The sequence below is a fragment of the Anastrepha obliqua genome, chromosome 1, assembly GCF_027943255.1.
Source record: "Anastrepha obliqua isolate idAnaObli1 chromosome 1, idAnaObli1_1.0, whole genome shotgun sequence".
In the NCBI taxonomy this organism is placed as follows: Eukaryota; Metazoa; Arthropoda; class Insecta; order Diptera; family Tephritidae; genus Anastrepha; species Anastrepha obliqua.
This window is the reverse complement of record NC_072892.1, coordinates 89,341,063-89,365,093: the sequence shown is the minus strand read 5'-3', so window position 1 is coordinate 89,365,093 and position 24,031 is coordinate 89,341,063. Positions and strand designations below refer to the sequence as shown.

Genomic DNA, 24,031 nt, shown 5'->3' with positions numbered 1-24,031 from the left:
AATAGGAAAAATAGTACAACAGCGCCACCCTATACTTACAAGTAGAGTTCCAGAAATTACGCAATTTCTCCTGTATATGGAGAACTTATTATTCTTATTATGAGGGATTTAGTTCTGCTATCCATTGTGCCCCCTTTACGAACTCGGAGTATTGCTCTGTGAATTTTAGTATAGGCCCTATTTTATTGAGTTTAATTTCTTCCACTGGCAAAATAAACTTACCCAGGTGTCTTTTTTCCGCTTTGGTGGTTTAATCTTCTTCCCTATAGAACCTACAAGTTGAAATGGAGTAAATTTCCGGGTTAATTAGTCAATCAGCAGTGCCGTGTTAGAGTTCTTATGATGATTCTAAAATTCTAGGGGGTACTTTAAACATCACCAACTTTAAACAAGTATGCCCCAACAAAAAAAAAATATATAGCCTCCAAGTGCCTTTCACATCTTTTTATAGGAGGTAAAAACTTGCATGTACTTTTTTCACTATCTAATCAAACCCCTCGAAATAGGATTTAGTAAGCTGCCGCTGTAACAACAATAACTATGATAATAACTTTTTCACAGCTAAAGAATTAAATTTTCATTCATTTATAAGCTTTTTCACTCACATTTCAAATGGAAAAAGTAATAGCAAAAAAAAGGCAGACATTTTAATTTTAACTTAAAAATCAAAGTTTTAATTTTCAGTTATTGGTATGGCAGTGGAAAAATATCCTCTTTTTAACTTGGTTATAAATTCAGCAGAATCACATAAAAAGCTATTTCTTTCGCGAATATGAAAATATTGCATTCGCAAACAGCTTTTATGTATGTAGTTATAATTATTTTCGTTGCCCTATTTGTAAATTACCCAATTCATTTAATCTGTGCAACAATTTTGCGTATCACTTTTTCTATTAACTGACAACATGCATTCCTGTGTGAGTATGCAGGCCTTTTATATTTACGAGAAATGCAGAACCATGCTTGCATTTTTATTATTATTATTATCTATTAACAGTGTCCATTTACATACATGCATACACTATGCATAAAATATGATTTACAAAAGTTGCGAAGCTATAAAAAAAATTCAATATCAAATTTTCCAATTATTGACTAAGTTTTTACTCTTAATTAGGGAATTCTCCCGCTTATGCTTCTCGGCTTTCATTAACGCTGTAAATACAGTACATACCCATGGGTGATTTCAAAATGTACAAATGTTTTTGATGAGTTATTTTAGTGCGGTTTTCAGAAAGCGGCCGCCATAATTGAATGGGTTTGGGGCGTGATATTCGGGAGTGCGTAGGTTCGAAAAATGCGTCAAACAGTAAAATGAAAGATTTATTTTTAATAGCGGTCGCTTCTCATCAGTGGGAAGGCTCATCATAGAAACCATTTACCGTTCGGCTTCAAAATGTAGGTGCTTCCATTTGTGGATCAACATGAAGACGCACGCCAAACGTCGACGTCCAAACGTCGAAAAAGGGTGTAAGCGCCAATTATTATTATTTTTTAATTATTATTCAGAAATCGCTTAAGAAAGGAGCTCTTGCATATTGGATGAATTCAAAGCGGAAAGAACCGGTTCAGTTTTGACAGCCCGTGCTGGCGTTGTTGCCTTGAAGCCAAATCTATTGCTTATTATTTTCAGTCACTTATGAAGTGTTACATGCCCATTAATTACAAAAGTGTGGCAGACCACTAGCGGAATATGAGACTTATAAAGTTATACTGAGTTATACTCCGAGAGAAAGCAGCCCGGAACAAATGATAAAACATCAACATATTGACCAGTTTTGACTATTTTTCTTTTTTTTTTTTTGTGAATGTTTATTAATTTTTATACAATTATAGCTAAATGTCTAACAGATAATATTTTAAGTTAGTGGTGTATGCTAACAAACCAGTTATAGCAGAACAGCACCAGATTTGCCCGAAACTTCGTTATTGGACTAAAGAATTCCAGCTCATCGAGAAGCCAGAGGTTGTCATAAGAAGTTTCTTCTTCTGTTTAATTAGCGCGATAACCGCTTACGTGATTTTGGCCGAGCTTAACAAAGCGCGTCAGTCGTTTCTTTCTCGTGCTAACCGGCGCCAATTGGACACACTAAGTGAAGCCAAGTCCTTCTCCACCTGATCTTTCCAACGCAGAGGAGGCCTTCCTCTTCCTCTGCTACCACCAGCTGGTATCGCATCGAATATTTTCAAAGCCGGAGTGTTTGTATCCATTCGTACGACACGACCCAGCCAACGTAGCCGCTGGATCTTTATTCGCTGCGCTATGTCTATGTCGTCGTAAACCTCACACAGCTCATGGGTCCATCGCCTGCAATATTCGCTGTCGCCAACGTGCAAAAGTCCAAAAATCTTCCGCAGAATATTTCTCTCAAACACTCCAAGCGTCGCCTCATGAGATGTTGTTATCGCCCACGCTTCTACGCAATACGTTAGGACTGGCATGATGAGAGTCTTGTAGAGTGTTAGTTTTGTTCGTCGAGAGAGGACTTTACTGCTCAGTTGCCTACTTAGTCCAAAGTAGCACTTGTTGGCAAGAGAGATTCTACGTTGGATTTCAAGGCTGACATTGTTATCGGTGTTAATGCTGGTTCCTAAATAAACGAAGTCTTTTACAACCTCGAAATTATAACTGTCTACAGTGACTTGGGTGCCGATACGCGAGTGCGCCGACTGTTTGTTTGAAGACAGGAGGTACTTCTAAGGAGGTTGCCTATTATATTTTGCGCCTTTGCAACACTACTTGCGATGAGCAGTAACTCAATATTTTTAACGAAAACTTTGGTATTTTTTTAGTATATACTTACACATAATGACATCCCTCACGAGCTTTATTTGCTCTCTTTCAGTGAGTTGAAAAATTCATATCGCTCAAAAGATAAAATTAACTCGTGAACATTTTCGCCCGATGATTTATTACGAATATCGACCATTGATCTCTTAACTCCGGCTTTGAACCTTGAAGCACCACACTTGCAACTTCACAGATCTGAATTGGCACATAATGTTATCTTTTTGTTCCCGAAAATCATAAATAAAATACGAGGTCAACGTTTTTCAATGCCTGAAGAAGGTGGTTAAGCCTCAACAACAACCTAACAACCTCGTTGTGGAGGTGTCCACTTCTGAGTGGAAAAAGTGTTTTGAAAACGGCGAAGCGAATGCAGTAGTGTATTGACTTCCAAGGAATATATTTTGAAATACAATAAAATTATTTCTATTTATATTTTACTGCGGTTTCATTATTGGGCGCAAAATGTAAAAAAGCAACCCTCGCATATATGTACATATGACCGACATCATATTTATTCAGTATTGGCGTACAATGAACTCTCAAATAAAAATAGTTTCATAAACTAAATTACTCATTTTGTATTCTTCGTTCAAGTTTTCATCCTCTTAAACAAACACCTTAAAGTAAAATTATATAAGGTTGGCCAAAAAGTCTTGCGGTATTTCCGCGTAGTTCTAGTTGTATTCGTCGCATCGGTTCACGCTAGAGCTTTTTGGAATGCTCTTTTCACGTGCTAACACGTGTTTGATTAATTGTTGTTTGCTTTTAGTCGTTCGTGAGTTATAGCGTCGCAAACATGGAGCAAAATAAAGAGAAAATACGGCATATTTTACAGTACTACTACGATAAAGGCTAAAATGCATCTCATGCTGCCAATAAAATTTGTGCAGTTTATGGACCCGATACAGTTTCCATTTCCACCACACAACGATGGTTTCAACCTTTTCGTTCTGGTGCAGAGGTGATCGAAGATGCGCCACGGTCCGGAAGGCCTGTCGTCGAAAATTGCGATAAAATCACTGAATTGATCGAAAGAGACCGGCATAGTAGCAGCCGTAGCATCGGCCAAGAGCTGGGCGTGAGTCATCAAACCGTTATAAACTATTTGAAGAAGCTTGGATTCAAAAAGAAGCTCGATGTATGGGTGCCACACGGCTTGACGCAAAAAAACATTTTTGCCCGTATGGATGCATGCGAATCGCTTCTGAATCACAAAATCGACCCGTTTTTGAAGCGGATGGTGACTAACGATGAAAAGTGGGTCACTTACGACAACGTGAAGCGCAAACGGTCGTGGTCGAAAAGCGGTGAAGCTGCCCAGACGGTGGCCAAGCCTGGATTGACGGCCAGGAAGGTTCTTCTGTGTGTTTGGTGGGATTGGCAGGGAATCACCCACTATGAGCTGCTCCCCTATGGCCAAACGCTCAATTCGGACCTGTACTGCCAACAACTGGACCGCTTGAATGCAGCACTCATGCAGAAGAGGCCATCTTTGATCAACAGAGGCCGAATTGTCTTCCATCAGGACAACGCCAGGCCACACACATCTTTGGTGACGCGCCAGAAGCTCCGGGAGCTCGGATGGGAGGTTCTTTTGCATCCACGGTATAGTCCTGATCTCGCACCAAGTGATTAACGGAAGTTGTCCACAAGAGAGTCCTGTGAAAATTGGCTCTCCGAGTTTTTTGACAATAGGGAAGCAAGCTTCTATAAGAGGGGCATTATGAAGTTGGCATCTCGTTGGGAACTCATCATCGAACAAAACGGCGCATATTTGACTTAAATCGCATTATTATAACCAATTTTATGAACAATTGAAAATTCAATAAAAATACCGCAAGACTTTTTTGACAACCTTATATTTCACTCTCCTTTGCCTTCAAATCATAAGGGGCGTGCTCGTTCTACTTTCCTCATTGAGCACAATTATTTCCATATTCCTGACAAAAATCTCAAAATCAACACATTTATTTTTTTAAAGCGTCTGAACGTTTGCTCTTCTACTAAGAATTCTAGAAAGATTTAATATGCGCTAAAATACGTAACTCAAAAATATTTTAACGGCTAAGCATAAATTAAAATTATTAATATATAAAATGCGTACCATATAGGTATAACTCTGTAGCATTACATTGTTTCATTAATTTTTTTATGTAGGCTGTAACATAAATAAATAAATAGATAAATATTTATAAATAAAGTTAATCTAAGAAGCCGGCTATATATGTATGTAGTTGAAATTAATCGCAAAACCGTTTTTTATAAAATATGTATATGTAAAAGAGTATATCCAAATAATATTCACGTATTTCATTTATTTGAGATATTAAATATTTACTTTTGTTTTCTAGCTTCGATGTTCGGGGGAGAGCCTTCGAAAAGGCGTTGTATTGGTCAGATACAAATTCCTTTGGACCACGCGCTTATTTTGTGACGAATAAACAACCTGCAAAACTGACAGTCGAAAACATTCAATTGGATGATGAAGGCGTAAGTGAAAAAAGAACAATTGGAATATCTAAGAATTATATTTGAAATTTAAAATTTAGATTTAAATGTATGCTATATGAGTAATTGATTACGTAAAGTTCTAGTTAATCATAAGTTCAGCTACTCAATCAATCCCTTAATTTAATTTATTTTTTGATTAATTAATAAGTAAATTGACGCTATTATTTTAACTTCTAAATTATTGTAATTTTCCAATTAATTGGAATAATCGAATATTTTTTGATATTTATCGTATTTTAAAATAAAATGATTGGTCAGAGTACTTACATGTACACACAGTCACATCAGATACAGTCCATAAAATCTGCCTTCATATTACAAATATTTTCAAGTTGATTAAAGACACAAGGTAAATTTATTGCTCACAACATATTTTATTTATTTATTCCTACATTACATTCTTAAGTTACAAAAGCAAAAAAAAAAAACATAAAAAGAATCCTCACTTAATTTTTTACATAACGCTAAGTTATTGCAGCAACCTGTGAATATATATTAGCAACCCAAAGGGCTGCGTTCATTTTGTTTATTTTAATAATACCGTTATTTGATTAGGAATTTTTCTCGTTGGTTTGCTTATTTTTCATTCTTTGCTATTGTACTATAATTGTTCGTTTAGTGGACACAGTTGTACAATTTATTTATAGGCGATAATCCTTTGAAAACATGGAAACTTAAGGAAAAGAAATTAGAAAAATAAGAAAAAAATAATTATAAAATTGTGGAAAGATGGTGATAGCTTTCGAAATATTGGTACAGCTATTGTGAGAATGTATTCTTCTGTTGGGCGCATAGTAAACAGTTTCCAGCAAATCGGTGTTTAAAAATCTAAGCCCATGTCTAGGTGCCCCTGGACACTATCGGTCCGAGAAGAGCGTTGTATAATCAATATAGCAAAGAATAACTTTCGAATTACATCATCAAAAATTTTTGAAAACGTATTTTTGCGGAAACTGCTAGAAAAGTTTTACTTAAAGCAGGATATCATGGCAGAATCGCACGAAGAAAGCCATTTATTTCACTTGAGAGGAGAAGAAAGCACATGATTCAGAAGAAAGTAAATTTTGTATTTTTGAGATAAGTGATCACCAAACTTTTTGGTGGTAATTAGGCACTTATCTTGCGAAACAAAATCTTCTCGATGGTGGAAAGTGGTGGCGGTCAGTTAAAATTTGAAGCAATGAATAAACAGGGTATTTGAGCAGAGTTCCAAAAATCTTGGCTAATTCAGAACGTTTTGGTACCGACAATAAAACGACCTAAAACACACAGCCGATATCGTCAAGCTTTGTGTAATGCTCCTTAACAGGCCAAAAAAAACCTGCAATTACATAGTTTTCAACATTTTTTTTTTTCGATTTTTCAAAACAAAAAATTAAGCATTTACCTACTGAATAAGGCTGTTTATTCCATCTCTTTGGTTATGCTGTATATTTTATGAATTTTTGCTACATTTTCTATATTTTTGCTACTTTGTAATTTAATCGTACAGAAAACTTAGCTTCGTAAATATTTTTTATTTATTTAATATCGAAATTTTATTATTTTATATTATTATTCATAATGTTTTATGTGTCATTACCTCAGCTAAGTTGTTTTAAGCCAGTACTAAGGCAAATTCATATAAGGCGGTGTTATTTCATCAACTGATTGGTGCCTAATTGTCAACATTTTTTCTTGCCAGAAAAAAATGTGAGATTATTTATTTGTAGTATTTTCTTTCCCTCTTCTTTCTTTAGAGAAAAGCGGCTGAAGTTTTGCAATAGTCGAACGTTATTGCAAATATTTTGGCGCAACGAGTTCAATGAAGATGCCAAAAAATTATTTAGAAATTCAAATTGAGGGCATAATCTAACATTTATTAAGACAAAATTTTGCTGCATTCGGCTTTCTTAATTTTTATATGTATGTATGTATTTTAAAATCAGTTTGTCACTTTGTCTGATTGCTCAAACTGTAACTGTCTTTATTTAATCAGCTGTTTTCTTGTTGTAAATTCTCGAAGGTAAAAAGTTGCGTAACAGAACTCAGCAATTTCCGGTACAAAACAATTGTCACTTTGTGCTCTCGGTTCCTCTACTTATTACCTACACTTACCAATAATCATCAGATTACCGAACATTCTAAATAGAAAAGTTGGGTGAACCAAAATCTTGCAATAAAATGGAAAGTTACGATGAAACATCGCTAATCGCGTTTTGTCGAAATTGATGGAACAATCAATCATAAGAACACTCACGTTTTTCAAAAATCGATATACTGTGTAGCGCATATTTTCAGTTTATGGTTGTGGTTTATGTGGTTTTTTTCACAAATATCGTATGTACATTTTATTCAAAAATTGATCTAATTGTGCTTTATAATAGAGAAAACATGTCGTGTGAGATAATTCTATTTACTTTTTGAAGTTTTTTCAGAGTTAATGTTATTTTATTAATATACGTATTTGCTTTTTATTTTATTGGGTATGGGAACAAGTTTCCGCCCTCGTAAAAGAGCTGTCACTGCTGGTACTATATTTGTGTTAGCTCTAGTAATATACTGGTGATTTGAAGGTGTATACTCGTATGTGAGGTTTCGTCAAAAATGTCCATGTTCGTCCCGAAAAAACAGCATTTGCGGTTTGAACTCCTTAAACCATCATTATTACCTTTTAAAGAAAAGTGCAGCTGAGAAATAAAAATAAATAAATAAAAATAAAATAATATTTACGGTAATCACTCTCCATCAAATTTCGATCCTTCCAAAGTAGCAATTTCAACGTGAGTGATAGAGATCGAACGAGTGAAGGGGTACCGAAAAACTTCGAAGATACTCAACTACAACAATTATTGAATGAAGAAACGTGTCGAAATATCGAATTCTTGATGATATATCTAAAGAGTTCAACCGTATGGTCCAGAAAGAAGGTAACTAGGTGCCACATGGATCTTTGTGAAAAATGGATCTATTATGATAACCCTAAGCGTCGAAAAAGTTGGAGCCTGCCTGGCGAGCCAGGCCCATCGACAGCGAAAATAAAATTCATGCTTCAAAGGTTATGTTGTGCATCTGGTGGGATCAAAATGGTGTCATCTATTATGAACTCCTTAAACCATCTTAAACCACCACTGACGATCGTTAACGACTGCAGCTAATGCGTTTGAATCGAGCTCTCAAAGAAAAGCGGCCGAAATGGGATGGTATACATGACAAACTGATTTTGCTCCATGAAAACGCCATGCTACAAGTTGTTCCTGCTCCACCCGCCGTACTTCCCAGACATTGCACCTTCGGACTACCATCTGTTCCAATCAATGCAGTCAGCGCTTAGTAGAGAGCGGTTCTTTTCTTACGAGAGCATCTCAAACTGGATCTTGATCCATTCATTGATTATAGAACTCGAATTTTTCGTTAGAGGAATCCGTAAGCTGTCTGAAAGATGGAGTAAAGTTGTAGCTTCCAATGGCGCATACTTCACATAATATTATGCATTATTTAATTATTTAAATAATTCGTAACTTTGGCTACGAAAGGACGGAAACTTATTCCCATATGCAATAGTAATAATGCCAAACATCGTTAAACTTTTCATAATACTGATTTCGTTCCTTTTGTGCTTAGTTTGAGGTTTTTCGTACTTAAAAAAATGTGTTTTATTTTTTTCACCTGCCTTAGTTATAAGATACATACACATACATGCGTGCATACTTCTATTTACATAGTTGAATTATATGATTTCACTTCTTATTTTCTTCTCCTACAGGTGTACAGATGTCGCGTCGATTTTCAGAATTCTCCCACACGTAATCATAGAATTAATTTAACGGTTATTGGTACGTATGTAAATATATTAATACAAATATTACATGCTATACATTTGAATAAAATCAAAATATATGTACATATGTAAGTGGATACTGTTGGACATACAAAGCTTATCTGTTTATTTTTATCCGAATTGATTGTACCTATATATAAAGCCTTAAGGCGGAAACACGACTTTGGAAAACTGCACACGTATATTGGTGCTTTTCAAGGCAAAAAGGGAACTTTTACAATACGGATTAATGTCAATTTTATTTCAATAAGCTGCAGTATACAAACAAACAAGCAATGGCTGACTTAAAGGTCAAAATAAAAGTTGCGGTCACCCAAGATCTTTTGTTTTTATTTAAATAAAATAATTATTCAGGAAGGGGAAGGTCTCCTCTACGTTAGAAAGATCAGGTGGAGAAGCACTTGGCTTCCAGTTGGTGCTTCTAACTGGCGCACGAGCACGAGAAAGAAATGACTTGCGCGCTTTGTTAAACACGGCCAAAGTCGCGTAAGCAATTATCGCGCCAATTAAGAAGAAGAAAAACAATTACTCAGAAATAGAATCGCATGATTAATTTTGCACCACTTTATATTTCAACTTCTGGTCAAATATTCGTTACCTTTCAGAACCGAATTCCTTATAGTTAAATTATTAGCCTTTTCGTATGGCCATTTTTCAAATTATTCTTCAGAACATTTCTACTTTTCAAAATCGTAGAGACCTTTAACTTGCTGTTGTTAGTTTCTCTCTTTCATACCTTGCTTTAGCCGTTTAATTACGCCGTACTTTGCTTTTAATGAAACATCCATGATTTATTTATCTTAATTTATAAGTGTAAACTTTTAAACGAATAAGGAGATATTAAAAAAATACTTTCAAAAATAAGCCGATCGCAATTAAAAAGTTATCAATGGATTGAAAAAAATAGCTGACTCAAATACCAGTACAACTTTTGTTAGTAAACTATTCGGTTGATCTGAGACAAATAAGATATCGATTTCGTATATTAACTTAGTTTGTATTAACTATAAGTTCGCCACAAGTTAAACCACGAAAATTACGTTTATTTTCTCGAATCTCAGCCGGTATTTTCTCATTTAATTCATCTTAAACAGAATTTCGTGGCAACCCGAGTGCTAAGAAAAGCGATTATGCAAGCAAAAAGCAAAGAAAATAACGGAAACTAGTTAATAAATATTTCCACCTATCAACATACCAGAAACATTGAACCTATCCTGCCGAGTACTTCTAATTATTTAACTAAGGCTTTCATTGGGTGGCCCTTTTTTGCTTAACAAGGCGTAGGTATCGGAACAAATTATTCTCTCTTTTACGACGAGGAGGTTTCACTACCCAAGGGAGGTTTCACTGTACATTAGATGGCTGTAATCATTAATATTATATTTTTATAAATATGTTTTTTATTATACGTTTACACTTACATTTATTAAAACCGCTTTGTTTTTATATTCTCGTCCTTCCCTTGCTGCAGTTCCTCCACATCAAATACTGGTTTATGATGCCTCTGGACGTGATGTTGCCGGTGCTGTGGGCCCACTGCTTGAGGGTGACAACATTGTGTTGACATGTGAAGTGCGTGGCGGTAAGTGAGATTTTCCATTTATTGGTTAACTTTTTCACTTTTTTTGTTTAATAGAAAGGCATGTATGTGTAAGTGCATAGAGTTATTTAACCATGCTTTTACAAGACTTGAAAGTGAGTTATACGCATATTGCGGTTATGGATTTTTGTGTGCAGTTGGGGAAAAGCTGATAAATATTTAAAAATACTTACGTAGTAGATTAGCATTTAGTAGGTAAGCAAACCACTATTCTTGGAAAAGTGATTTAAAAAAAATGAGCCAAGGTTTTTTTTTTGCGCAACAATTATGTTGGTTTTTTCATTTGTTTTCGATTGAATATGGCATTTTTCTAAATATTTTTTTCTATAAGTATATTATGTAACAAAACATATAAAAAGTAAAAAACAAAATTTCCAACAATATTGCGTTGATAGGGGATTTTGCTCTTGTTATTGCAATACTGTGTAATACTATTGAAACTTAATTTGGAGTTTCACGGGACCGGACCCGGTGGTCTAGAAATTTCAATATATCGATTTTTTGTTATCTTAAGAATATGCTGTCAAATTTTCACTCCCAATATTATAGCTTCTGCAACCCATTAACTAGGTAGGGAGCGGTCCACGCGCTCTTATACCTCAAATTTCAAACTCATTTATCTCGGAACCACCTTTTTCGGCCTGGTGTTGTCAAAGAAAAAAAAACAAAAAACCATTCAACCGAATCGTCCGAAATTTTAGTATGTTGTTCGCAACATCAATGGCTATCGCCCGTACTAGAATCAGATTATTATTTCAATTATTTCGTATTTTTTTGATTAAAAAACTAAAAAAAAATTCCGATTTTTGAGGTTCAAATTCAAAACCGCTCAATTTTGTCAAAATTGTCATTCACAGTCACACTGATTAATATTTTTTTTTTTTGGTTTTTGTGTTGCAGATACATAGAAGAGCCAAAACGGACAACATCGTCTAGGTCGATTTTTAAAATTAAAAACTTTTTTTTTATTTTTGTATGCTAAGGAAGTTGAATAAAAAGTCTGAAATATGTAAATATCATTTTTCGTTTTTTTACTGTAAAAAAAATTCCTCAAAATACCCTAAATTTTCGACCTGTAGACCACCGGGACCCCTTAATGTTATCGGTAGAAGAATTCTTCAAAATACCCTAAACTTTCGACCTGTAGACCACCGGGACCCCTTAATGTCATCGGTAGAAGATAAGTCAGAGCTCACATTACCATCAAAAGCTCATCTTCGTTGAAATTGCAATACAAATAGAGACTATTGAGTTAAGCGCTCGACAAATTAATTTGCGCTGAAATCGTGGCTCAAAATTTGGATCTTATGTTTTTCTGAACATATTTTATAGGACTACAAGCATTTTAACCTTTGTACCGAGAAAATTCGTTAATATTTCAAAAATGATGCTATTAATACATCAGAGTTAAAAAAAATTATACTTATTTTTTTTGCCAGATACGACTACTGGTCACAATAACAATTCCGTTTCCTACTACTGGTAACGACTCAGAAAGAATAGAGGACAAATGCGGCATGTCTTGCACTACTTTGTTGACAGAATTCAGTTGAATGTTTTTGTCATGAACTATTGTAGACGTATGTAAATATTGCAATTGAAGTTTACTTAATTGAAGCTGAAAAATTAATGAAATCATCAAATTAAGCACTTGGCATACACAAAACATTATTTAATATTTTAGAATTGAATGATATCAGGTTAAGAGCTTGCGAACATAAAATGAAATTGGTAGATAATTTAATGGAACTTATTTTTTTAATATGATATTCGGCACCTATCCGCCGAGGCTACGAGTTACATTCACTCAAATTTTTTTCTATTTTTTTCAATAAATCTGGCCATACGGCGTCAATGGTGGCTTGAATATTGCAATTATTCGATTGTTAAGTGCGTTGTATGACAAGTTGCGTCATTTTGTTGGAACCAAATGCCGTCGGTGTTTAGCTCATTAATTTTTAGAAACAAAAATTCAGGCAGCAAGGCTCGATAGTGCTCGCCAGTCACCATAATGAAAGCTCTTTTCTCATTTCAAAAGAAATAAGAGCCGATGAAGGCGCCAGTGCTCTATGAACTTCGCGAACAGATTTATTTTTTTTTTTTTGTAATTGGAAATCCATAATTATGAAGCGTTGTTCTGGCGTTAAGCTATTCATGATGATTTGTCAATTGAACTCAAATGTCAGTACAGTTACCATTCTCAAATGTTAAACCATAGTTATCGATCTTTCTGATGCAGCAAAAAAAGTACCCGATATCTTTGCTTTGGCTATGCGGATTTTATGCGTGAGATTTTACACTTTACTTTCCGGTAAAATCCATATTGTAAGTAACATATTTGGAAACTTTTAACCTGTTTTTAATAAAAAAGTGAAATGGCTAAAATGTCTTTACAAAATCTAAAGATATACTTCCTGACTATAGCCTGCTTTCCTCTTCACAACATATTAATGTGCTGCATTAAGCAGAAATGTTAGCACGAAAAATCACCTTAAATTTCAAATCAATATACTTAACAAAATAAAATTCTTAATACCCTTTAAAAAATTGTCCACGCCTCCTTTTTAATTTTTTTACTTTTTATCATTACCTTCGTGCTCTACCTACTTTGCTTAGGACCTGCAAGTATTCGCAGCATCGTAAATCTTGTGGAAAGTCCTCAAGGTGCAAAACCACAAGACAACGAAAATGAAAATAAAAGCAAAAGCCCCGAAACCAAGAGCAAAACCAGCTGCAAGAAATGTGTAAAATTGCAGCACTAAATGTGAAAAACAACAGATGCCGCTTTTAAGATGCTCGCCAATGTGCCGGGCATTACTCATACGCCGCGTACACACATAAATACATACTTAAGTAAAGTATACAGTATAGTCTGAATGCTTGTGGTAAGAAATGTGGCTCAGACCATTCCTAGTTATATTCTTGATATTTTTTTTGCACATAATTTTTTAGCATTTTTCGCTATTTTTGCTTTTCGCTGCACAAGCTTGAAATATAAATCATAATTTTTGCCTGACAACAGTGCAATTTCTTACGCTATTTTTTACGGTATTTTTATTTACTTTTTTGTTCGCACCATAGAAAAATTTAAAATTTAAGAAAAATAAGAAATGCTACAACAGAAGGCTCATAGTTTTCAGACAATTTAAAAGTACAACTAAAACAAGTAATGAAGTGTATACGTGGAGAATAACCGAACCTTTTATACCCAGTGCATGTTTTTAGAGAAACGTAAAAGTCCTTTTACAACTAAGAGTTGATTTTTACTTTTTATGCAGGGTGCATAAGGGAGTTTAGGACATGTAAATACATATGTGGTTATAACTTCCCGAAACCGAAGACATGGAGGGACTGCAACTTAACTCAAGAAATGAAGATGCGTGCAATTATCGTCACTAAATGGGCAAAACACCCAGAAACCTCTAATTTTCTTAAGTGTAGCTGCGCATTCGTTCATAAGGATCGCATAAGGTGGCAATACAGAATCGGTTGCATATAGCAAAAACCACGAGGAACGTTCTGACACCATGCGATCTGTAGAATTTATTCAATAAGTGACATATCAAAATCAATGAAGGCCCTTGCGAGGGTGCTTAATATTACTTAGCGTCTTATCCGTCAAGTTGGGCATGAATATCCGCGGTATAAATCCTACGTTATGTGCAGAAGATAATCTATGTTGTAGTATCCGTTATCCCATCAATACATCTAAACAAAATAAAGATATTGAAGTGGCTACGATATTATCTTTTTTTTTTTTTGAAAATTTATCAAGGCCAAAAGACCAACCACAGAAACGACCACAATGACAGACGGCTACGTTCCAAACCTACAGAGGTTTCTGTTGTCATGTACTCGAAGTTTCCAGCCACTGTTATTGTTTAGATGCAAATTTCCAAAAATATCCGAAAACGTCAACTATTCATTTATGCGGCTATTCTTCCTTATAGAGCCCTATAAATATTTCCCCGCGCAATGAGGAAGAGAAAGGCACTTCCTGCAAATCTACTTAAAAGTATTTACGACCCTTAGCAACAAGTTCCCAAAAATCATATAACGGTCTTTGAAATCGTTGTGTATGTCAGTATTTTCCAAATTTATTTTACTTGTTACGAATTTTCAATAACAATCTGCAATATATTAAGAATGGCGCGTATTGGGCTTAACTGAGGTGTCTCAATTTGTGCTCGAGATATCTCGACTACACTATTCCAAAATACTGGAAGCTATAAGCTATACACTTTCAAAAGTTAGCCCTTTTTGGAGTTCTAGATGAGCAATTTTCCTTCCACGCAAGTACGCTTTAAAGAGTTTAAGAACTGACTCCATGCGGACACGAAATTCGATGAGCTCAAATATAACTAGAAAAGTTAAGGGAATCCCCCCACGAAACTTTCAGGGATTACAAACATGGTCTCAGCAATATATAAATATATATATATATAATTGTCGCGTACATCCTTTTTCAGTGTTTGCCCGAGCTCCTCCTTATACTTGTGGTGATGTTGTTTCACAAATGGAGGGACCTACAGTTTTAAGCCGACTCCGAACGGCAGATATTTTTATGGGGATCTTTTTCATGGCAGAAATACACTCGGAGGTTTGCCATTGCCTGCCGAGGGGCGATCGCTATTAGGAAAATGTTTTTCTTAATTTCGGTGTTTCACCGAGATTTGAACCTAACCCATTCGGCTACAGTGGCCACCACTCAGCAATTAATGACGAAAACAAGAAAAATATCCGAGGAAAGATGATTTAAATAATAATTTTTTTAATTAATTTTTTCCAAAAGTCACGGAAAATGTTCAATTTGCTTGCAAAAAGTGGCATAATTTAAATGTCCACTGTATGTGCGTCTACAGGTAAAATCCTCCAAACATTCGATTCATGAATGTCTAATTGTTGACAACTTCGAGATATCGATGTTGCAATGTAGCTCAATATTCTCAACACACCGTCAAGTTTTTGGTCTGCCACTCCTTTTTCTATCATCGATAAAACCAGTTTCTTCAAACTGATTCACCAAACTTTGAATTGTCGACTTATTCGGATAATTATTTCCACCTAAAAAAACATGAATTTTACGATGTGCTGTTCTTAAAGAGCGACTATTTTCATAATATGCATTTCAATAATTCGCCTTATTCTATTATGTAAAATATGATCGTACTTCTCTCTACTTAACAAATGTCAAAGATGACATTAAGAAAAGTTACCGTCTAGGTATTATTCATTACTAACGTCTAGGCGTCACTTGCATTTCAATCTAATTTCCCTCCGTTCACAAAAAAAAGTGCGTGTAACGTAGTACACATAACAGAAGTGAAACTTTCAAGGCAGACAAAGAAAGAGGGAGAGGCCCGAGGAAATAAGCGCCAAAAAGTAGGCACCAAGAAAACGCCAAAAAAATTGGGACCAAAAAACGTCCCAAACCGACACCAACGAAATATAGCGCCGAAAAGTAGGCACCAAAAATATATTTCCTACAAGTTTACACCTACAAACAAGCGCTAAAAGGTAGGCAGTGTTACTTCTCACTAGAAATTAGCAACCACAAGGAAAGACCTAGGAAAAATAGCCTAAAGTGTATCTAAGATGTATATAAGGTATAGCTCTCTCTCTCCTTTTCCTCTACGTTATATCTTTTTTCTCTCTCGCGGAACGAAAATGCCCAAAACATTGCATGGCCTCGAACTTTTACTCTCCATTCTCGCTAATCCATCGACGCCTAAGAAGTTTCACTTAAAAAAAACATTTTTTGATCCTGAAACATTAAAAAAAGATCTTTAAATGATAAAAAGAACCGAAAATATTTCAGGAAGAAAATATTTAAAAAATTCTATACCATAATTTCCAACATTGAAAAAATATCTTAAACATTGAAGAACTATCTGTGAACAAAATACCTTAAAATTATTAAATGTTTTTCAAACTTTTCTCAATTTACTCTTTATTATACCCAAGCCTACAAAGAAACCAATTTAAAAAAAAATCTAAAACCAAAACTAAATCTAAAAATAAACTTTACCAGTTGACATCACGTTAAATATATATAGAGATGAATAAAAATGTGCTCGCTGTAGGCGAATGGGTTAGTGCGTGACTATCACTAAGTAATGCACGAGTTTGAATCTTCATGCATGAACATCAATAAAAAAATGGAAAAAGTTCCTCTCCTCCGCAGACAAGGGCATGACTTCGAGTGTATTTCTGCCATGAAAAAGCTCCTCAAAAACAAACCGTCTACTGTTTCGAGTGGGCTTGAAACTGTAGGTCCCTCCAATTGTGGTAAAATATCACGACGGACACAATAAATTGAAGAAGGAGCTCGGCCAAACACTCAATACACACTTGTATATGTAATAAAAATGTTCGATATTTTTCTAACTGTCTGTTTTTACGTTTATTTTATATTATGTCGGGCGTTAGCTAGTAATTTATACAAAGGGAAAACGACCCTGTGCAAAATGCTGATGAAGTCCTGCTTTACATAATCTCGAAGAATACTCAACATATTCTCATAATAATGCAGCGTTGACTTACTCTGACTATTCACACTTATTCTTAAAAAGCTTAAAGCTTAAAGTGTTGACTTCTTTCGAATCCCCATTTCGGAATTCTCTCAGCCAGACTAACGGGCATCAGTTGCATAGATATACGGGCAGATAGATATGGCTAAGTCAAATCCGCTCAGCAGTGAGTACTTTTTATGTATTTAATTAGTCCGATGCCTATATCTTCTCTGTTTCTAGAAATTTTGCGAGCAATCGCAATGTGATCCCTAGTGAACTATTTCACAAGGGTTTAATAAAGAAAAGGTCTTTTTCACTTGATAACAATCGAAGTAGCAACACATAGATACCTACACAAACATATTTCATAAGTAAAACTGTGTGTAGTATACAATAAGAAGGATTAATGGTAATTTGCGGCATGTTGATTACATTGTGTTTAGGGCTTTATAAATTATCCGTAAGCGCTAATTCACATCCGACATGGATGGAAAATTTTCACAGCGGCCGACTTCCGGCTCCAATGTCTGCGCAACTTTAGCAACTTTTTCTACTTTTTCTATGGAAAAGTGCCAAGTTAGGTCAACCAGCAGGCCAGTAAGGTGAAATGTGTTGCTGGCGTAAAATTACACATACATACATATACCTCAAATAAATATATGTATGAATGTATGTATATGTATGTAAGTATATTTGTAAATATGTATATGTGCATGAAAAGAGTTTTGCCTGCGACCCCGTTAACAACATTCACATTTGTTTAATGTGCCGAAAACAATAGCCTTCATACAATTTATGAGCAAATTAATTAAATCGATGTTTTAAGTGCAGGAAAAAGTAGTAAAAAAAATACAAGTATAAAACACATACACATAAAAGCATGTGGAGCTGGAACAAAAGCGCAAGTAAGTACCAGAACAGTCAGCTCATTGAGAAAGCCAAGTAAGTGTAAAAAGAAAATATCGAAAGTTGCCAACCGTGTGTACTGCACAAAAACATACGCCATATGCCACATGCCACATGTTATACGCCATATGCGGTAACACATACATAGGTGTACACATACGCCTATATTCTTTTACTGGCGATAACCACAGCGTGAGCGGAAATATTGCTTCCCGTTATATTACTCCACCACAATGTGGGTGTAGAAGCTAACACTAAAATAAAACCGCTCCAACCCGCATACGAAAAGAAAAATAGAAGATTTTATACCAGCGTCTGATTATAGACATTTACGTACATGCGTACGTGTATGTATGTACGTATTACAAATGTAACAGCATAGCATAACACCAAAGCTTCGACGAGCAAGTTGGTAACCCACTTTGTCCGAACGCAGTCCCTCCAATTGTTATTTACTCTCCCGAACGTGTGCAAGGCACATATACATATATGCACACATACAAACACAGCTTTCACAATAACAAATCTTTTGATGGGCCAGTTTGTTTGGGTAACTTGACCAGTCCCGCGGGTTTATTTAGTAGCGAAACAATGAGAAGCATAGAAATTGTAGCTCGGGGTATGTGAAAAAGTATGATAGAGTTATGGCTAGTAGAGCAGGGCATAATGGACAGCTTTGGGAGTAGCACGTACTTGATTTGCCAATGAGCGACTAGACAATATATTAATAAAAAATTGCTAGAATTTGCGAATAAAATACAATTTTCATTTAATCACCCAAATATGCTTTGTCGCTTTCAAAGCACTTTCCTCTAAACGCAATGCGAGGTGTGTTCAAAAATTAAGGTTAATTTTCATTATTCATCAATTTATATTTCAAGTAATCGAACACTTTGGAATAGATTGTATACCGAACGATCCGAATATCATCACAGAAGTGAGAGAAATATGTACAAATTGTGCGAAAATATCAGGATTTCTGCGAGATATTACATGGAAGAATAAATACATGAATGTGGAAAGCGAAACGCATGTGTATAAAACAATCGTAACACCGGTGCAGATGCACGCGCGGAGAACACAAAAACGAAAGAATTATTAGGCTCTACAAAAATGCACACATAGCAGGAAAAACGAGATGGGATTGCTGTAGCAACCATCATATTAGAATCCAAACAAACACTGACAACATTATCAAATTTATTAGATCAAGAAGACGGGCATGAAAAGAGCATGTTTCAAGAGCTTCTAACAACCGATTAATTAAGATTGCACGTGACGGAATTCCATTGGGAAGGCGCTGTCCAGGAAGACCGCCGAAAAGATGGGCGCAAAGCTGGATATCAACTTCAATAGAAAATTAATATCAATTATGTAGTTAAATATATAATTCAGTATACAATAAAACATTATCTACATATATGATAAATTATACAATTTTAAATCTAAGAATCTGTGTAAAGAAAAACGGGTATGTCCTAAATAAAAAAAGAAGAAGAAGAAGAAGAAAAATTTCTATTTGATCTCCTTCAAAGTAGTCCCCCTCAGATATAATAAACTTGTGCCAGCGTTTTTTCCAATCCTCGAAGCAGTTCTGATATGCACTTTTCGGTATCTCCTTGAGCTCTCTCAGCGATTCGGGTTTTATCACCTTAAGCGTCGCAAAAGGCAGTCCTTTTATGGATCTCATCAATCTTGGGAACAGGATAGAGTCGCAGGGGGCGAAATCTGGTGAATATGCTGGCTGAGGCATGACGGTGTTGGTTTTCGCCAAATAATTGCTCACAAGCAAGTATGAACGAGCAGATGCATTATCATGATGCAAAAGCCATGCTTTTTTTCCACAATTCCGGCCGTTTCGTATTGGTTCACGCAAACGGCATAAAATAATACTCCTTATTTACCGTACGATCTTGTGGTAAGAACTCCTGATGCACTACGCCATAGTAATCGAAGAAAGCAGTGAGCAAAACATTGACATTAAATCGAACTTGGCGTGCTTTTTTTGTCTTGGCTCTCCTGGGCTCTTCAATTGGGACGAGTAGGCTTTGGTTTCGATGTCTGTACCATATATCCACGATTCGTCCCGATTTATGAAATTTTTAAGTTGGAACGAAATTCGCTGCCACACGCTTCATGCCCAAGATCTCCGAAAATTCGATTGCACGGCAAGCGCCAACCGATATGCCGACATCCTCAGCAACTTCTCTAATTGTGATTCGACGGTAATGTGCTGGGGTGTCCAGAGCGAGCGTCGTCATTCACATCTTCTTCACCTTCTGTGAAAAGCTTGTACCACTTGTAAATATTTTTGACTCAGAGTACTCTCACCGTATGCCAGAGTCAACAATTGTTGTGTTTTTGAGCACTTAATTCCATTTTTTACACAAAACTGTATACAACTTCTTTGATCCCTTTCTTTCGATAGCAGAAAATCGCCGTACACGCAAAACACATGTCTTATTTATGCCTCTCACAAACGAACAGAAGATGCAATTTTGCTAAAACCGTAAACACATCTTCGAGACGAGTATATGATTTTTTCAGGCTTTGACATTTTTGATTTCTGTTATTGCTGTGAGTGTATTTTGGCTTGTATGGACTCAAAGCAGGTTATTTTTGAAGCAGAATAAATATTCCTAATACATTTACGGGGGATACTGATGGAGTGAAAATCCTTGGCCGGATATAAATCCGGGTCGTTTGGGTAACTGAAAAAAAACTCCGTTTATTTCTAATTTCTTCTAGAAAGCAGAAGATCGATTTTGTCATTGTCTTTTTTATTTAATTTTTTCAATGGGAAAATTGTTCCACTCTTTTAGAAATGATTAACTCTTCGATCTCTACGAGGCCTTTACGTAATAAATATCCATTCCATTTGAATAAGTTCCGAACAAATTATATCTGCAATGCTCTTATTACTCGCTCCTTTCATGAACTCAATGAGATCTCGATTCTATTCAATTCAATTTTACATTACCTGATGAGTTTACTCGAAATTATTTATTTCTATTTCGGGAGTACCACAAGGCAGGATCTACATAATAATGCGTGCACTATTTTCTGTTTGGGCGAGCACCTTCCCCTTAGTGTTTTCCACAAATGGACGGATCTACGAAAGAACTTTTTTATCAATTTCTAATTTGTGTCCATAGTTTGAAACCAGTGCACTTCTGAATGTAGGTTTTTTTGCTAACAGTTTTGTGTTTGTAATATTTTTTGAATACTGATATCGAACCCACTTTTTTTTAAACACCATGACCTCTTCCATCGAGTGTACAATTGTGCGGTACTGAAAGATAGTGATAATGATGATGAGCTAATGTATTTACATTACTATATACAATTATTCAACTATGGGTATGAAGTAATTATTACATTTATATGTTTTTTTAGTATTTTTATAAGCATAAATAAATATAGGTTAGGGGCTGAAATTAATGCGATTGAGATTGTGCACCTTTCATCCTTTTTTAAAATATAAATACTTATTTTTTAAGAACCAATGCTTATATATTACGTGGGCTTTTTAAAATATTCCTTTCAGTTAAGGTTCGGCTTCGGCTGAAATTAGCCGAAGTTCGGTTTGGTTTCAAAAATCGATGTTCTATTGTTCACTAGTTATAAGACGACTTTTTTTAAATTTGGGAATTTTTTTCCAGATCTGAAATTTTTAATAAATTATGATATATTCGTCCATGATCTTAGGCAAAACTGTGCTAGTCATTATACATTTAATTGTAAGTGTACCGCTAAAGACAGGATTGCAGATTTTTTTAATTGAACAAATTTCTTTAATTTGATGTAGTTTGAACATATTTGCTGAGAACTTAGTTTTCTTTACACAAACCTCTTTTTAGTAGTACACACTTGCCAAGGAATATCCGAATATTCGTTCTTTAGAATGCCTCTGTTTTAACCTGCATTATATTGCGTGCTTTTTGAATGAATCAAAAATGTCTTTCGCTTGCAACGTCAAATGAAGTGGCAACTGCTTCAAGGTTGACACTTTCGAAGATTTCAAATACCTAGGTGTAGTAAGTGACAGTAGTTTGTTTTGGTCAGAATTTATAGCATTTATATATTCTGAACAATATTTAGATACAGTTAGGCTTCTATATCAACCTTCTTCCTTTCTACCTTTTGAAGCAACTTTAAAAAAAAAAATTTTAGATTTTTCAAAATCTAAATTTAAGCATTTACTGAATAAGGCTGATGCTGCATAATTCCATATCTTTCGTTAATGCTGCACATTTTAGGATTTTTTGCTATTTTATGCTACATTTTTTGCTATTTATGCTATATTATATTTATCTGCTAAGTATGGAAGTATTACAACACCATTCGCCAACATTACCGCCTCAAAAAGTTGTGTGCTATGCTCACACTAATACGAACACACAGATTAATCAGCCAAGTGTCTCTAATTGAGTATTAGTAGCGAAGCTTTCGGTAGAGGTCATACAAGAGTGTGGAATCGCCAAGTCTGCAGTTACCACTTGCCCAGCTACCCAGGGATGCTATCACTAAAGTCATTAAATTTGAAAAGAAATAAACAGAACGATAAAGTAAACTGGAGTATACCTGTACTTGAAAGGAAACTCTAAGAGTGATATGCAGATGGCCCGAAGACACTAAAGGCATGTAGGTACGCGATGTGCCATATGCCGATGTGTAGTTTTCCAAGCATCTTCCAAGCGGAGGTGTATGCCATCTTTTTATGTGTAGAGATCAACATACACAGGAATATCCGGAATAAGCGAATTACCATTCTGAGCGACAGTAAGGCGACACTCAAGCCACTGTCATTCTGTGAGCTTAAGGTAGTAGTCTGGTAACTTACACGTTTTTTGAGACCATGTTTGGGACATTTTTTGGAATGGAAAATAAAATTCAATCGGTTCGATTTTCTGATATGTTATTAAAGGTATCAGAAGTTGTACGAAAAAAATTTTGTTTTTTTTTTTTAATGTTTTGATACTATTTTTGTACACTGCAGCAAGCGGCAAAAAAAAGAGGTACAGTGGCGGGCCGGCGTGATTTCGTCACTTGTGTTCATCTGAAACAGAAAAAACAAATTGCTTATTGATCAGTGTGCTTGTCGTTCTGGCGGGTAGTAAGATCAAATGATTTTGACAAAAAATAACAAAATGGCGGACTTCGTAAGAAAATTGCGTTTTTTAAGTGGAAATCGGACTAAAAAATGGAAAGTTAGGGACGAAATAAATTAAATCTACTACCCGCCAGAACTATTGATGTGTAGAAAAACATATCTAAATTTCAGTTCAATCCGTTAGATAGAAAATTTGTTTTCACGACGGCCATCCGGAAAAACGTTATTTTGAGAAAAACGCGTTTAAAGTTTTAGCAATTGATTATTTATAGCGCGCGCAAGTACGAGCCGCTATTATGTATGTGCTATAATTTCGTCAATATTTCGAATTTCGGTCTAAAATTTGTACAGTATATTACCAATATATCGCACTTTCAAAATATGTAAAAAACCAAAATTCGAAATTTTCAAAATAAGTTACCAGACTACTACCTTAAGTCCTCACTAGTTCTTTACGGTATTGAGAAACTGAATTTGTTAGGAAGGCACAATCGCTTCCGGCTCTTCCTAGTCCAATGACTGTTGCAGTTTTTAGGACCAATTCTCAGATACTTCAATATACTTTCTCCTTGTATACATATATGTATTTGGCGCTATAGCACGTAGAAGGTTGAGACATCTGAGCTAATTGCAACCAAAACAACAGCATGTACGGTCCGCCCAACCCAGATCTATCTTAAGTTTAATAATGGAACGGGGTTTGGTCAAGGTACTGTAAAGAGTAGAGGGTACAAAAAGCCATGGGGTCGAAGGTGAAGCCTCAAATCGATCTATCTAT

The 24,031-nt window shown here is 35.3% G+C and overlaps 1 protein-coding gene across 1 annotated transcript in view; it reads left to right on the top strand.

The window, feature by feature from the left end:
• The window catches only part of LOC129235883 (uncharacterized), a 272,445-nt gene that overhangs the window by 79,237 nt on the left and 169,177 nt on the right, over positions 1 to 24,031 (top strand). Inside the window, exons 3-5 of the mRNA XM_054869947.1 lie at positions 5,143 to 5,281; positions 9,048 to 9,117; positions 10,594 to 10,704. Of these exons, the coding sequence (XP_054725922.1) occupies positions 5,143 to 5,281; positions 9,048 to 9,117; positions 10,594 to 10,704 (320 nt within the window). The remainder of the gene's footprint in view (positions 1 to 5,142; positions 5,282 to 9,047; positions 9,118 to 10,593; positions 10,705 to 24,031) is intronic.